The sequence below is a fragment of the Neophocaena asiaeorientalis genome, unplaced genomic scaffold, assembly GCF_003031525.2.
Source record: "Neophocaena asiaeorientalis asiaeorientalis breed wild unplaced genomic scaffold, Neophocaena_asiaeorientalis_V1.1 scaffold327, whole genome shotgun sequence".
Classification (NCBI taxonomy): Eukaryota; Metazoa; Chordata; class Mammalia; order Artiodactyla; family Phocoenidae; genus Neophocaena; species Neophocaena asiaeorientalis.
The window spans coordinates 7,045,697-7,063,520 of NW_020174560.1; the positions used below are offsets into that span (position 1 = coordinate 7,045,697).

General features: G+C 38.0%; 1 protein-coding gene across 1 annotated transcript in view; it reads left to right on the forward strand.

Moving 5' to 3' along the window:
• The window catches only part of APPBP2 (amyloid beta precursor protein binding protein 2), a 70,300-nt gene that overhangs the window by 29,397 nt on the left and 23,079 nt on the right, over positions 1-17,824 (forward strand). The window contains exons 3-4 of the mRNA XM_024757609.1: positions 1,843-1,994; positions 6,807-6,930. Coding sequence (XP_024613377.1) covers positions 1,843-1,994; positions 6,807-6,930 — 276 coding nt within the window. The remainder of the gene's footprint in view (positions 1-1,842; positions 1,995-6,806; positions 6,931-17,824) is intronic.

Genomic DNA, 17,824 nt, shown 5'->3' on the forward strand with positions numbered 1-17,824 from the left:
TGGTTTGGTTGGTGGTGGTTCATTTCGCTTGCCCCACGATCTGTTCCTTTCCTTGTTATTGTACAGTATCCACATTTCATCACCCATCACAATTTGTTTTAAAAACAGAACGTTTTCATTACATTTAAGTAGAGAATCCATGCAGAAATACAGTCAAGGTTTTTTTTTCTTAACTTATGTGGAACCCAAACATCAAAGCAATTAATATAACCAAGCTGGTGCAAATGATTTTCAATGCTTGATTTGGATGTTTTGAGTATGTCGGCTATCTCCCGCACCATATAACGTTGATTGTTCTCAGTCAGTGTCTTGATTTGATTGCTTTCAGCTTCAACTGGTCTACCTAACTGTGGAACATCGTCCAGTGAGAAATCTCCAGCACGAAACTTCGCAAACCACTTTTGACATGTTCAATCAGTCACAGCACCTTTTCCATATACTGCACAAATATTTTTTTGTGTTTCAGTTGCATTTTTACTTTTCTTGAAATAATAAAGCATAATATGCTGAAAGTGTTGCTTTTTCTCTTCCATCTTCAGTATTAAAATGGCTACACAAAAATTCACCAATTTTGATAAGTATTTTTTTAAATGCACGCTGATATGACAGCTGTCACATACAATCTAACAAAATTGTTTTGAATGAAGCTAAAGACAACTAAGTGCTGCTAGAGCCATCTTACGGAAAAAACCAAATGAACCTTTTGGCCAACCCAATATGTCCCTATTAACGTATGAGGGTTCCAGTTTTTCCATATCCTTGCCATCAACTGTTTTTTTAAAAAGTATTATAGCCATCCTAGATAGTGTGAAGTCGTATCTCATTGTGAGTTTGATTTGCATTTCCCTAATCACTAATGATATTGAGCATCTTTTCTTGTGCTTATTGGCCTTTGTATTTTTTCTTTGGAGGAATCTCTGTTCAAATCTATTGCCCATTTTTTAATTGGGTCATTGTTGAATTACAAGACAATTTGGTTTTTAAGATTGATGTTAGAAGTTGTTTTCATCCTTCACTGTCATCAATTTACATATACAGAATCACTCAATGATCCACTGAGTAAAAGATACTAGGCCAAATTGTGAATTATTATGACCTCATAATTCATAAGGCAAACAGTTGATTTTTATCTTATTCCATCTTTGAAAATAATGGTACTGTTATTTCAGAAGAGCAAGTTAGCACTTTCTTTTTTTTCTTTTTAGATTGCAAGTTTTATTTTTGAATCCCCATTGAAATAAATATGTTAATCTTTGAAAAATATTTGGTTATATGCCACTAAAATTGTGCCTAGAGCCCCCAGTGATAGTCATGCCCCATTCTGGAAAACACTGCCATAGGGAATTACTGGAGGTACCTGGGGAGGTAGGATGAGGCCACTGTTTGTTGAGCAAGGGTCATATGTGTCCCAGGTAAGCTGCTTGCTGCTGTTCGTAATTCTCTGAGCCTCAGACCTACCAGCATATTTGAGCTTATCTTTCCTGACTGGTAACACTTTGGTGGCTCCCTGTTCTCTTCTAGATAGAAGAGTAAATGCCTTAACATAACCTACCAGGTCCTTGGGGATCCTGAGATAGGCCTACCATGGCCCCATCAGGCTGATGAAGAGAGGGAGACAGGAGACAGGGAGGATCTACTGTCGGAAGTGACGTTTGAGCTGAAGTCTAACCGATTTATGGGAGAGAACTAGGTGATGGTGAAAAGCTTTTTTAGGTAGAAGGAACAGCACGTGCAAATTTCCTGAGTCAGGAAGGAACAATGTGCATGAAAGTTAGCACTTTCTAAAAGGACAAAATATGTTACCTTTATAAAAGCAAAAATGACCTTTTCCTTCTCTTTCAGACATTTGCTTCATCATTGTTTCCAGGCTTTGATGGATCATGGTGTGAAAGTTGCTTCAGTCTTAGCCTACTCATTCAGTAGACGGTGCTCTTACATAGCGGAATCAGATGCTGCAGTAAAGGAAAAAGCCATTCAGGTTGGCTTTGTTTTAGGTAAGTAATGGTAAAACAGAGGGGTGTTTTGTCCTGTGACATGACTCAGAACTAAGCCTGCTGGCATTAAAGGATTCTCACAGGACATTCCCAAAGTCAACGTGGGAGGTTGTGAGAAGAACTAGATGTGATATATTGAACATTAACTTTGTGCTAAGTACTATACTATGTATCTAAATGCTGTCTTTCGAGAAAGTCCTCATGACATTCTAGTGATGTGAAGGTATTAATAGAGTTTTAGAAATGAGGTAACAGACTCAGAAAAGTTGAGTAACTTGCTCAAGTCACATAGTAATGGAGCTAAGTTTAGAATCCTGTGGCACTGTGATTCCAAACCACTTACCTTTCTACCATGTCAAGCTGCTACCAACCTCTTTCACCAGCTTACTGTGTGTTGTGACGTGGGACTTAATCCTTTTGGGACCTCAGTTTTCCCGTCTCTAAAATGAGGGTAAATCTCCATTTCCTCATGGGTATGAGAATACTAAAAACATAAATGGAAAAGGATTCTGAAAAGGCTTTGTATGCTACACACATAGAAAGATATCGTTTAATGTTGCATAACATTTTAGTATGGCTTTTACAAATCTACATAGATAAGTATGTCTCAGGCAATTATTTATTCAAGTTATTGCTACCTTTTTACTTTGTTTGTGGAAAAATTTTTATTTTGAAATGATTGTAGATTTACAGACAATATCAAAACCAGGAAATTGATACTGGTTTAATACTGTTACCTAGACTATAGACCTTATTTAACTTTCATTGGTTTTTACATATACTCATTTGTGTGTGTGTGTGTTTTATTTAAATGTAGTTGACATACAGTATTATGTTGGTTTCAGGTGTACTGCATAGTGATTTGGAATTTGCATACTTTATGAAATGATTACCACGACAAGTATAGTCCCTGTACAAAGTTATTACAATATTATTGACCATGTTCCTTAGGCTGTATATTACATTCCCATGGCTTATTTATTTTCTAACTGGAGGCTCAGACCTCTTAATCCCCTTCACCTATTTCACCCCACACCCCACCTCCTTTCTCTGGCAACCAACTGTTTGGTCTCTGTATCTACGAGTCTGTTTTCATTTTGTTTTGTTTGTTTTGATTTTTAGAGTCTGTGTATAAGTGAGATCATATGGTATTTGTCTTTCTCTGTCTGACTTATTTCACTTAGCATGATATAGCATGATACCCTCTAGATCCATCTGTGTTGTCACAAGATTTCTTTTTTTTTTATGTTTAATTTTTGTGGTTGGGTAATATTCCACTGTTGTATGTGTAAATATATCTCACACCTTCTTTATCCGTTCATTCATCTGTTGATGGACATTTAGGTTGCTTACATATCTTGGCTATTATAAATAATGCTTCACTGAACACTGAGGTGCATATATCTTTTTTGAGTTAGTGTTTTTGCCGTTTTTGGATAAATACCCAGAAGTGAAATTGCTAGATCATGTGGCAGTTCTATATTAAATGTTTTGAGCAACCTCCACACGGTTCTCCATAGTGGCTGTGCCAGTTTACAGCCCCACCAGCAGTGCAGAAGGGTTCCCTTGTCTCCACACCCTCGCAAACACTTGTTATTTGTTGTTTTCTGGTGATGACAGCCATCCTGACAGGTGTGAGGTGGTATCTCATTGTGGTTTTGATTTGCATTTCCCTGATGATTAGTGATGTGGAGCATCTTTTCATGTATCTGTTGGCCATCTGTATGTCTTTTTTGGAAAAATGTCTATTCAGATCCTCTGCCCATTTTTTTATTTTATAAATTTATTTTATTTATTTATTTTTGGCTGCATTGGGTCTTTGTTGCTGCACGCAGGCTTTCTCTAGTTGCGGGGAGTGGGGGGCTACTCTTCGTTGCGGTGCGCAGGCTTCTCATTGTGGTGGCTCCTCTTGTTGCGGAGCACGGGCTCTAGGCGCGAGGGTTTCAGTAGTTGCAGTGCACGGGCTTAGTCGCTCCGCAGCATGTAGGATCTTCCTGGACCAGGGCTTGAACCCGTGTCCCGTGCATTGGCAGGTGGATTCTTAACCACTGCGCCACCAGGGAAGCTCTACCTTTCATTCTTAACTTCTCACATTAATGTGTGTGTGTGCATGTTTTCTCTCTCTCTCTCTCTCTTTGGCACGTGCACATTTACTTTCTTTGCCAAGTTTTCATGATCATTTCCTTCAGTATTAGGAAAAAAATTTTTTTTTGTAGCGGTCATAGACAGTTTGCTTGGAGGAACTTAACATTCTTTTCCGAAAACAACCCTCAGCATTTATCCTTTGATAGTCCTGTGGAATATAAATTGCAACAAAGAATTGTGACTAAAGAATGTCTCTTAATAGAGTGTTCGTGACCTAGATGAATGTTAATATTGACATCCATTTAGTCCTAGGTAGTCATGTAAAAATCTATGTGGGAGATATTTAGTATCAAGGAAGGTGAAAGGCAGGAAGGCTAATGTTCACTGAGGTCCTCTGTTGTCTCTTCACTTGTACCAGTCTGGCCACTGTAAGGAGCCAGATTGAACAAGTATCTTGGAGTTAGAACCAAGTCCTAACAGATTCAGTTATATTATAAGTCTTGATCCTAAAATTACCAAAACAGTGAAAACACTTCATACCAGAAGTATACATGATGGAAACTTTTAAAAAATGACAGCTTTATCGAGATATAATTCACATACTGTACAGTGCACCCATTTAAAGTATATAATTTAAAGGTCTTTAGTATTTTCACAGCGTTCAGTCCCTGGTCAGGGAACTAAGATCCCACAGGCTGCATGGTGTGGCCAAAAGAAAAAAAAAAAAGAAGCAGCCTGAGGAGGTACCTCGCAGAGCTGGGATGCTGCTTGGCTGGTACAGGTGCCTCAGAGTTCCGAGAAGGGAGCTCGTGGGTCTAGAATCTCGACCTCTAGGAGGGACACCTGACTGGCTGGTACTAGTGTCTCTCTGATGGGGTGCTGTGAATCAGGTTCTGTAAGTGTTGGAAAACTGCAGCTGGAATTGGCTTACTGAGATGAATTGCCACTGCCAGAGTAAAGAAACATTACCCTGGGACACTGCTGTTAGCGGGGGCGTTGCTGGCAGAAACTGGAAGCTCTCAGGGAGTGTCTCTTACTTCTCCAGTCTTACAGTCTTTCTCTCTAGTGCCTTCTTTGGTAGAGACTACTAGGGAGCCAGCTGGCAGAAGAGAAATGTGGTTATAGAGTCCTAGCCCAGTGTCATAGAACAGTCTAGAAGGGTTGGTTTGAAGCTGAGAGATAACAGCCTAATAACCCAGCCCAGTGCACAATATGTTGAGGTAATGAGTAGGAGTTGCTTCATATGAATATTATAATCTCATTATTCCAGTCATTCAGTGAGGACCCTAAAATGTCATATTTGGGGGGAAAAAAAAGTGTTCTAAAGCACACTTCTCTCCAGTTAAAGTATTTGTTTCATTTCATATAGCTTTAATTAAACATGAAACACCAGTCTGAGCAAAATATATTTTTTCTTGACCCAGATACTATTGACGCTATTAAGATTAGTTGACACTATCAAAAAATGTATTAAACTCTTAGGAGCGGGTCAGGAGCCTCTAAAAAGATGGACAGTATCCTAAGGAAATGATGCCCACATGCCCCATGCATTACGACTGTTGGAGGACAGCAGTTTAATTTTTTGCTAAAAAAAAATTAAGATGAGCAAGCACTGCTGTCTCTTTTATCTGTCTATCCTCTATGATGTGCTGTTATGCTAAGAAGATTAAGTTTATTCAGATGTCTTTATCCTCTTTGGGATTGGGTATGGAGAGATTGGAAAGTTATGTTTACCCTGCATGATTAAAATGTTAGACAAATCACTAAGTATAGTGGCTAATTAGCTGGAAAATGTCAACTCTTAGGTGATGAAGTACGTTTGGAGGGCTAAAATTTTTTTTAATTAATTTATTTTATTTATTTTTGGCTGCATTGGGTCTTCATTGATGTGCTGGCTTTCTCTAGTTGGGGCGAGCGGGGACTACCCTTCGTTGCTGTGCACAGGCTTCTCATTGCGGTGGCTTCTCTTGCTTCAGAGCACCGGCTCTAGGTGCGCGGGCTTTGTAGCTGTGGCGAGTGGGCTCAGTAGTTGTGGCTTGCGGGCTCTAGAGTGCAGGCTCAGTAGTTGTGGCACACGGGCTTAGTTGCTCCGAGGCATGTGGGATCTTCCCGGACCAGGGATCGAACCCATGTCCCCTGCTTAAGCAGGCGGATTCTTAGCCACTGCGCCACCAGGGAAGCCCAAGGCTAAAACTCTTGACTCCTGGGACTTCCTTGGTGGCACAGCAGTTAAGAATCCGCCTGCCAGTGCAGGGGACATGGGTTTGATCCCTGGTTGGGGAAGATCCCACATGCCGCCGAGCAACTAAGCCTGTGCGCCACAGCTACTGAGCCTGTGTGCCACAACTAATGAAGCCCGCGCACCTAGAGCCTGTGCTCCACAGCAAGAGAAGCCACTGCAACAAGAAGCCCGCGCACCGCAACGAAGAGTAACCCCTGCTCGCCGCAACTAGAGAAAGCACGTGCGCAGCAATGAAGACCCAATACAGCCGAAAGTAAAAAACAAAACAAAACAAAAACTCTTTACTCCTTATTCAGGGTCTCAACTTTGATCTAATTTCCCTGGTTTGAGTTCCTTTTTTTTTTTTAATTTCACAATTAGTATCTTTGTTTCAGACTAAACAGAGGTTTTTTTCATTTTAGGTAATAATCATTGTAAGCATGTCATTTTAGCTTTCAAGTGATTTATTAAATTATCTAAAGTTTTTGGTTTTTCTTGTCCCTTAGGTGGCTTTCTTTCAGATGCAGGCTGGTACAGTGATGCTGAGAAAGTTTTCCTGTCTTGCCTTCAGTTGTGTACTCTACATGATGAGATGCTTCACTGGTTTCGTGCAGTAGAATGTTGTGTGAGGTAAGTTGGAACAGTCCTTTAATTACATGCTGTAATGGTATTAGTGGCTTTTTAAAAAAAATTATTTATTTATTTTAGGCTGTGTTGGGTCTTTGTTGCTGCATGCAGGCTTTCTCTAGTGCAGTGAGCAGGGGCTACTCTTCGTTGTGGTGTGTGGGCTTCTCCTTGCGGCAGCTTCTCTTGTTGTGGAGCACAGGCTTCAGTAGTTGTGGCGTGCGAGCTCAGTTGTGGCACACGGGTTTAGTTGCTCCGTGGCATGTGGGATCTTCCTGGACCAGGGATCAAACCATTGTCCCCTGCATTGGCAGGCAGATTCTTGACCACTGTGCCATGAGGGAAGTCCCTTGGGTTGTGTGTGTGTGTGTTTTGTTTTGTTTTGTTTTTACTGTGCTCCGTTTGCATTTCTGGAATTGTACATAACCTGATTAATATTTTACTTCTAAATAACCTTTTTTAAAAAAAATCTTCATTTATTATTTATTTGGCTGCACGGGGTCTTAGTTGCGGCACGTGGGAATCTTCGTTGCTGCTTGCGAGATCTTCGTTGAGGTGTGCGGGATCTTTAGTTGTGGCATGTGGGATCTTTTGTTTTTAGTTGCGGCATGTGGGATCTAGTTCCCTGACCAGGGATTGAACCTGGGCCCCCTGCATTGGGAGCGTAGAGTCCCTAACCTTTCTTTTTCTTTGATGTGGACCTTTTTTTTTTTTAAAGTCTTTATTGAATTTGTTACAGTATTGCTTCTGTTTTATGTTTTGGATTTTTGGCTGCGAGTCACCTGGGGTCTTAGCTCCCTGACCAGGGATTGAACCCACACCCCTGCATTGGAAGGTGAAGTCGTTAACCACTGGACAGCCAGGGAAGTTCCCCTAACCTTTCTTTAAAATACATTTTTTAACAGATGTACTTAAATGAAAGGCAAGCAAATCCGGAAGCAACTCTTTGATTTTACTGTCTTTATTATTTTTGTATATGTAACATTTAGTTTTAGCCATTTTCATGCAGGTTTTCTCTCTGTCCCCCCCATTTGATTTGACATTTCTTAAAAAGAATTTTTATATGAAACTAAAGGGAAATCAAAATAAAGTTTAAAAAATAACAAAATAATTCTTTGTCCTAAGTTAGCTAGAGTCTGGTCAGTTTACTGAATTGATAGTCTTCTATTTTTTTTGAATAAGGGGTCATATTTTTTTTGTACCTTAGAGGTGAGTTAATTAAATCTGCACCTCTTCAGAGCTAGAATACAGGTTCTTCTATATAAAACCATTGTTGATTTATGCTACCATTGACTAAAGCTCTCTCTGCTCAATCTTTTGAGGCTATTACCCCGTTTTATACAGGGCTTACCTGTGTTAGACAAACATTCAAATCCTGAAGTTAATTTTATAATGTGCAAACTTAAATAATATTTTAGGAGTTTAGGATAATTTCCCACAGATATTTATGATAAATTATAGTAGCACTTGTGTGCAGAAACTATAAAAGGATTGGTATTGGGCCTGTAATTTGTAGTACTGATAATCTGTGTCATCTTTCCTCCCCACTTCTACCTATCCTAGGAGTAGAAGACTAGACTATCTCATAGGGATTTTAGGGGCTAGCTAAGTGTTTCTTTGTGTATGAACTGTTAATTTAGAACAGAAAACCCATTTTCTATGATTTCATTGTAGATTGCTCTTTCACTGCAAGCAGTCTTTTGACCAAAAGGTGAAACATTTTCTTCTTGTAAGTGCTTGCTTTTTATGCACACAGTCAGAAGATTTATTCCATCCAGATAACTAACATTTCTCCTATCTGTCTGATTTTAAGGCTCTTATATAAATTTTGTATTAATATAACCAAAAGATTTAGTTTTCTCAAAGGACCAGGGCTCCTCTTCTTTTTCCTATCTTGTCATCTTTAGCATGTAGCTCACGTCATTATGTTTGCAAATGCTACGGGCAAGGAGAAGGGCAAAGGGCTCATGCCCGCTGAGTCTGCTTCCTTTTCCTTTTTTTTTTTTCAGTCAGAAAAAATAGCTTTCCCAGAGGCCTAGCCTTATCTTCTTTACTTATTACCTCTCTTTGAAACTGGGAAACTGGGACACATTCTGCACATCCTCCAACCAGTATAAGGTGGTCTGGAGAGCAAAACATTTTTAACTGTGCATTTTGCTGCCCCAAATGAACTCATGGGTCTACGTTAAGGAAGGAGGAGAGGGGAGTGTTGGACAGGTAACTGTAAATACTGTGAGTGCTCGGGCTGTTTTCAGAACAAGCACATGTGAATAGGAAAATACCTGTGCCAAGAAACAAAGCTATTTATACCAGCTTACTGCCTGTATACCTAGACATCTTGTTCTTAAGAATTTTAAATTTCAAAATAAAATTTGCTTCTACACAGCTTTGCTTGCTAAATTCTTGGCCATTACAGCCGTTAAGATAATTTTTATTATTATAGTAGTATTTTTGAAAAAAAGTTAAATTATTCTTACTTAGCTTTTAACTGATTTGGGAGAGGATTATTTTGGAGAACAGATACTAGTGAAATCCTTTAGCCAATCCCAGGAGCTTTGAGCCTAATGTAACAGTGTGTTTTTAACTTTAATAGCACAAAACCATTTTCTAATCTGGGGTTGGCATGGAAGCAGTATAGAGCAAATGTCAGAGACTCTTCTTGTTAAACCTGGTACCATTTCTCAGTCTTTGTTTTATTCCTTGAAGACTCTGCCTAGTTTTGTTTACTTTACTTGCTTTCTATTTAATAGCTTTGTTTGTTCTGCTCATGTGCGTGTCTATTGACAAACAAATTGAAAACATACAGAAAACTATGAAGAAGAAAATAAATATTATCTGTAACCCTGCTGCCTAGAAATAACCACAATTATTATTTTGGTGTATTTTGGGGATTTTAAGTGAAAAATGGAACTTCCTGAACTGGAGGGAAAAGACTTGAATCTAGATTGAAAAAGAACCTTGAACCTGAAGCAGGTGAATTTCTTGAAATCCAAGGATAAATAGGAGTTAGAAGCTAAGAGAGAAGAGCAGTATCTCAATTACTGAGAAAATACTACACTTCACAAACTTTTAGGATAAAATTCAAATTTTTCAAATTTGTAGATACCAAATATACCTCCAGGTACTTTATCTGAGGAAAATAGTCAAGGAATATCTCTGACCAAATAAAAGTTCAATAGTAACAAATCTCACGACAGGGGAAGATGGTGTAGAAACAGTGGTAAGCAGTGAATATTGTAATATATAGTTAGACATTATGGAGTGGAAAGAATGAAGAACAAATGGTGAATTTGTAATATGTCTTATGTAAGGATTTTTTTTCAAACTGGAAATGAAAGGGAAATTTTAGAAATAACAAGACAGAAATTCTCAGTTACCACATACTATTAAATAAATGTAAGATAGGTTTGTTTGTGTTTTTTCCACCTGAAAATTGAAAAAAGAGTTGCCTTACAAAATCCCTCATGTTATGTGATGTTCTTTCAAGTCTCTTGTTTTGGACAACAAAGTACTGTTTGGGAAAGAAATGTTAGCCTGAAACTCAGCCAGTGCCAATACCAGGAAGCTCATAGAGGTCACCTGGCAGAATTTTCTTTTTACAGAAGTAATGGAATTTAACATAATTTAACACAAAATTTAGAATTATTCTAGGGGTCATAACCTTATAGTTGTGTTAGATATCTTTATTAACTGGCTTCTTGAATATTACTTTGAAATGTGATGCATTAAGTGGTTTGGTTGTGGAGGTTATGGGTGTCTACTTATCTTAGGTGGAATGGGAAAGCCCAACTGTCTTAATGCTTTGCAAATGGTTGCTGGTACCTTTGGATAACATTTCTAGGGACATGATACCAGACTCAAAAGTTCTGATTTTCAAGCAAGTGAAAATGTTTTACTCTGAAAAACTGTTAGATGACTCAGAAGTAGTTTGGTGATGATGAAGATAAATGTTTTAAGATGCATGTGAATAGTTTGGGTAACATTTCATAAATTACAAGAAGGAGAATTTTTGAAAATTTAGTTTAGATTTTAAATATGTATTTATAACAACATAAAGATGATTTGAATATTATAAATTTCAAAATGTTACCATATATATCCCTAAAACTTGATGTATTCAAGTTAGCAAAAAACCTTTTTTGGATGGAAAATTGAGGCTCATGTTATTATGTTCAGGTTGCTTGCTGTTGGGCATATATTATATAATAGCCTATTTTAAAAATAAACATTTGGGAAAATGTAGTAGTATGAGAAAGTATTATAAAGGTCTCATCTTGGTAAGGGGAATATGAATGCCTATCATTTAATGTTCAAACATTGTCAGTGCTAGGGAGGGGTATATAATAAATTGACTAATGGAAAAATACGATAGACATTCCAAATTAGAATAGTGGGAATAGGGGTAAGAATGATTGGAAACTTGTCCAAGGTAGATAGATAAGCAAAGAGAATAGAGGAAATAACTAAGTATGATAACAGAAAAATGTGAAACAATTAAAGCCAAATACAACTATGACCATGTAAATGGGCTCAATTCCCCTATCTAGAAACAGCGACTGCCAAGAAGGTTAAAAAATGAAACCCGGGGACTTCCCTGGTGGTCCAGTGGATAAGAATCTGCCTTCCAATTCAGGGGACGTGGGTTCTATCCCTGGTCGGGGAACTAAGATCCCACATGCCACAGGGCAGTTAAGCCCACATTCCTCAACTAGAGAGCCCGTGTGCTGCAAACTACAGAGCCCACATGCTCTGGAGCCCATGCACTGCAAATGAAAGATCCCACATGCTGCAAGGCAGATCCCACAACTAAGACCTGATGTAGCCAAAAATTAAAACAATTCTTAAAAAATAATAATAAAATAAATAAAAAATGAAAAATGAAACCCAGCTATATATTGTTAAAAGAAAATACCCCTAGACAATAATATTAACAATAAAAGCAGAATTCAGGATAAAAACCATTAGTTGATAAAAAAAGGATATTGATAATGTACAATCCACAAAAAGGTCATAAACCCATGTATAGCAAATAAGATAGTAGCCCTCTACATAAACACAGCACCCTAAAAATACAAAGAATTTGATTAAAAAGATAATCAATACAAAGTCGAGTACCTCCAGGATGGGTTAATTCAGAATTCATAGAGGTTATCAGGGAACTAGGTTTTTTTCCCATCTTCTGGCTCCTCTGTCCCCAGTGATTGTAAGACTGCTGCTGTGGTTTGAGGTATCACATGCAGATTCCACATTGTCCAGCAGAAGAAAGACCATATTTTATCTCTAAATGACAAAGGAGCCTTTCTCAGAAACCACCTAGCTGACGTACCCTTGAGTCTCATTAACCAGAGCTAGGTCATTTGTTGACCTCTGACTCAATCAGTGGCAATCTGAATGGGATCACCATGTTAGTATTGGCTTAAACTAATCATGATTTACTTATGAATCCTATGAGAAAGGGATCAGTGTCTAACAAAATCAGGGTTCTGCCAACAAGCATGAGATGGGAAAGATGACTTGGTTAGGGAGCCAGCAGTATCTGCTACATCTCACAGTGCTTTGCTTCCCCACTTAAAATTAAAACCACACCAGACAGGTATTTCTTAGAAATACACAAGTTACCTAAACTGACCCAAGAAAAAAATTAAAATTCTGAACAAACCTATAACAAAGAGATTGAATCAGTAATCAAAAACCTTCCAAAAAAGAAAAGTCCAAGACCAGAAGACTTCAGTAGTGAATTGTACCAAACATTAAAAGAAGATAAGGACTTCCCTGGTGGTCCATTGGTTAAGAATCTGCCTTCCAATGCAGGGGACGCGGGTTCGATCCCTGGTCAAGGAACTAAGATCCCACGTGCTGTGGGGCAACTAAGCCTGAGCACAGCTAGAGAGAAGCCAGTGCGCTGCAACGAAGAGCCCTTTTGCCGCGACGAAAGATCCGCCACCATGATGAAGATCGTGCGTGCTGCAACTAAGACCCGATGCAGCCAAATGAATAAATAAATATTTTTAAAAAATAAAAGAATTAACACCAGTTCTTCTCAAAGTCTTAAAAAAAATCAAGAGGAAGGAACACTTCCTAACTTACTCTATGAGGCCAGCATTAACCTATATCAAAACCAGAAAAAAGACATGAGAAGAAAAAAGAAAAGAAAATTACAGACTAATATCTTCTATCAATATAAATGCAGAAAGTCTCAACAAAATACTAGCAAATCGGATGCAATAGAATATAGAAGGATTATGCACCATTACTAAGTGGGATTTATCCCAGGAACGCAGAGGTGATTCAACCTAAGAAAATTAATGCAATATACACCACATTAGTAGAATGAAGGGTGAAAACCATGATTATCTCAATTGACACAAAAGACATTTGACAAAATCCAGCACTTTTTCATGATAGAAACATTCAGAAAACTAGGAATAGAGGAACCTTCCTTAATATGATAAAAGGCATTTATGAAAAACCCACAGCTAACATTATATTCAAATCTTCCTCCCTGAGATCAAGCACATGACAAGGATGCCTGCTTTCACTACTACCATTCATCTTTGTCCTGAAAGTTCTAGCCAAAACAATTAGACAAAAATAAAATAAAATGCATCCGTGTTGGAAAGAAAGAAGTAAAACTATCTCTGTTCACAGGTGAATTGGAATTTGCCAATATTAAAAACTTTTGTACATCAGAGGACATTATCAAGAAAGTGGAAAGACAGCCTATGGAATAGGAGAAATATTTATAAATTATATATCAAATAAGGGTCTAGTATTCAGAATATTTCAAGTACTACAATTCAACAACAATCAACCCAATTAAAAAATGGGTAAGGGATTTGAATAGACATTTCTCCAAAGAAGATATGTAAATGGCCAATAAGCATCATTTGTCATTAGGGAAATGCAAATCAAAAACAATGAAATACAACTTCACATCTGCCAATTTGGCTGTAATGTAAGAAAGAAAAGAAAAGAAAACGAAAGGGGGGGAGGGAAGGAAGGAAGGAGGAACAAGAGAGAGGGAGGGAGGGAGAGCAAAGAAGGAAGGGAGGGAAGGAAGAAACAAAATAAATATTAATAAGAATGGAGAAATTGGAATCCTCATGCATTGCTAATGGGAATGTAAAATGGAGCAGCTGCTATGGAATAGTTTGGTGGTTCCTTAAAAAGCTGAGCAAAAAAAATTACCATATGACCCAGCCGTTTCAGTCCTAAGTATATATATCGCAAAGAATTGAAAACTGGGACACAAACAGATACCTGTGTGTTAGAGTTCATTGCAGAATATTTCACATTAGCCAAAAGGTGGAAATGACCCAAGTATCCATCAACAAAAGAACCCTTAAACAACGTGGGTTTGAACAGCAAGTGTCCACTTAATACACGGATTTTTTTTATCCAGTACATACATACTACAGTACTACACGGTCTACTCTTGGTTGAATCCACAGATACAAAGGGCTGGCTGTAAAGTTATATGTGGATTTTTTTTTTATTGCCCTGGAGGGTCAGTGTCCCTAACCTCCCCCCACCACGTTGTTCAAGGGTCAACCGTATATACAGTGGAATATTATTCCACCAGTTTTGATGGCTGCTACAACATAGGTGAATTTTGAAAGTAATATTCTAAGTGAAATAAGACAGTTATATAAAGACAAATACTGTATGATTTTACTTAAATACCTAGAATAGACAAATTGATAGAAACGAGAAATAGATTAAAGGTTACCAGGAGCTGGGGGGTGTAAGGAGAGAATGGGAAGCTATTGTATATTATAGTGTGTGTTTGGGGTGATGAAAAGTTATGGAAATGCATGGTGGTGATGGTTGTAAACGTGGTAAATATAATTAATACCACCAAGCTGTACATTTAAAAATGGTTAATATGACAAATTTCATGTTATATATTTCACTACAATTTTTTTAAAAGCCCACCAGTCTTTTTTTTTAATTACCCAACCCTCCCCTTTCAGTTTATCATTTATTTTCTAAAATTCTTAAGTAGTTCATAGAAAAATATGCTTGCATAAGCAGGAGAGAAATTTTTTCCTTTGGGTTTACTTTTAAGATTTTATTTTTGTCATGTCTATCCAATGAGGATCTAACTAGTCATCTTGCTCAATCTTATAGTAAATATATTTATAAACTAGTGACCTCTAGATTTGTATATTTTCCACTTCAAACAATGAATAACTTAACTAATTAAATAGTAATTGCTTTTTTAAATTTATTTTTAAAATTTGCTTATTTATTTATTTTTGGCTGCATTGGGTCTTTGTTCCTGCGCACGGGCTTTCTCTAGTTGTGGCGAGCGTGGGCTACTCTTTGTTGCAGTGCGCAGGCACCTCATTCAGGTGGCTTCTGTTGCGGAGCACGGGCTCTAGGCGACGGGCTTCAATAGTTGTAGCTCGTGGACTCTAGATCGCAGGCTCAGTAGCTTTGGCACATGGGCTTAGTTGCTCCACGGCATGTGGGATCTTCCCGGACCAGGGATCGAACCCATGTCCCCTGCATTGGCAGGTGGATTCTTAACCACTGCACCACCAGGGAGGTCCCATAGTAATTGATTTTGCTAATAGCTATTGATCAAGTAGCTATGATTTTACATTGTCATAAAGATAAAATACTATGGGGCTAGAGGCATATGGGAAATCTCTGTATCTTCTCAGTTTTGCTGTGAATCTAAAACTGCTCTAGAAAATAAAATCTGTCTTTAAAAACTATTAAAATAAAATACTATGCTTACATGGTAGTACCACATTTGGAGAGCCTTGAGAACCTGCCTTTTTATTAGGCTGAACGTTGAGGCAAAATTAGATGCTCAGTTGGACCAAAAGTTTTTTGGATCCTGCATCCTGCTCATTGTCAGCCCAGATGGACACACAGACCCTGAAGAGTCTCCATATGTTAAATTTGCCCTTTTGTTTCAATAGATCATCAGTGGAGACTGGAGAAAATATCAAGCTGTGCTTTTCTGGCATAAAATATGTAGTCTGCTACCCCCACCAATTACTAAATAATTTCCAGAAACTAATTTTTAGGCAGAATACCTATAGTGAAGTTTGCTGGAAATGCAGTTCTTAGTATTGTAGAAATAATTGGTGAGCACTGTTCTTTTCATTTTCTAAATTTAACTTTTTTCTCATTCAGCCATTTGGATAACTATCAAATCTGTATTTCTTATACCAATCCTTTTTTTCTCAAGGGTTTTTTTTCTAGGCTGTTGTAATATCTTCTGTCCTGGTTGCCTTGCTTCCGCTCTTGGCTTTACTATAATCCATTCTCCACACTGCAACCAGAGCAATCTTTGTAGAGTTGCACTGTTCAGTATGGTAGCCATTAACCATATGTGACTATTTAAATTAACATTATGGGACTTCCCTGGTGGCGCAGTGGTTAACAATATGCTGCCAATGCAGGGGACACCAGTTTGAGCCCTGGTCCGGGAAGATCCCACATGCCACAGAGAAACTAAGCCCATGTGCCACAACTACTGAGCCCATGTGCCACAGTGCCACAACTACTGAGCCCATGTGCCACAGCTACTGAAGCCCACGCACCTAGAGCCCGTGCTCCACAACAAGAGAAGCCACTGCAATGAGAAGCCCGTGCACCACAACAAAGAGTAGACCCCGCTTGCCACAATTGAAGAAAGCCCGCACACAGCAACAAAGACACAATGCAACCAAAAATAAATAAATTTTAAAAATTAAAAAAAAATTAACGTTAAAAATTTAAAGTCAGTCCTCAGTCACACTAGGCAGATTTCAGATACTCAGTAGCTGCTTGTGGCTACCAAATTGAGCAGAGCAGGTATAGAACATTTCAGGAAGTTCTATTAGATAGCGTTGTTCTACAGCATAAATCAAGTAATCTCACTTTTGCAACCAAAATGACTTACCATGGCCAGTAAGACCCTATAAAAATCTTTCTTTTCTCTACTTTCTCATCTCTCTTTATATAATCTGTTGTTCAAAATACTCCAGACACATTGGCCTTCTTACTGTTCTTTGATTATGCCAGAACTTTTTTCCCTTTCTCAGGGCCTTTGCACTCGTTATTACTTCTTTTTGGAACATGCTTCCCCCATGATTGCCTCTTCATCATTAAGTGTCAACTCAAATGTTACCTCTGCAAGAGAATTCTTCCCTATCTTCCCTAAGCCCTTCCTTTAAGAAGGCTTTGATCATATCACCCCGTTTTTATCATCTTCGTAGCATTTATCTTTGTCTTACTTAATTGGTGTGTGTCTGCCTAATACACTTTTCCCCACTAGAATGAAGCTTTTTTTTTCTTCCAGCTTTATTGAGATATAATTGACATATAGCACTGTGTAAGTTTAAGGTGTACAACAAAATGATTTGACTTAGATACATTGTGAAATGATTATCACAAGTTTAGTGAGCATCTATCATCTCATATAGATACAAAATTAAAGAAATAGAAAAAATTTTTTTCCTTGTGAGGAAAATTCTTAAGAGTTACTCTTAACAACTTTCATGTATAACATACAGTAGTGTTAATTTATCATGTTATAAATTATATCCCTAGTACTTATTTATCTTATAACTGGAAGTTTGTACTTTTTGTCTGCCTTCGTCCGATTCCCCCTCCCCCCACCTCTTACCTTTGTTAATCACAAATCTCTTTTTCAATGAGTTTGTTTTTGATGTATAATTGACCTACAACACTGTGTTGGTTCCTGTTACACAACATAGTGATTCGATATTTCTATACAACTCAAATGATCACCAGATAAGTCTAGTTACAATGTGTCACCATACAAAGATATTACAGTTATTGACTGTATTTCCCATGCTGCACATTTCATACCTGTGACTCATTTATTTTGCAGCTGGAAGTTTGTACCTCTTAATCTCCCTCACCTATTTCTTTCCCT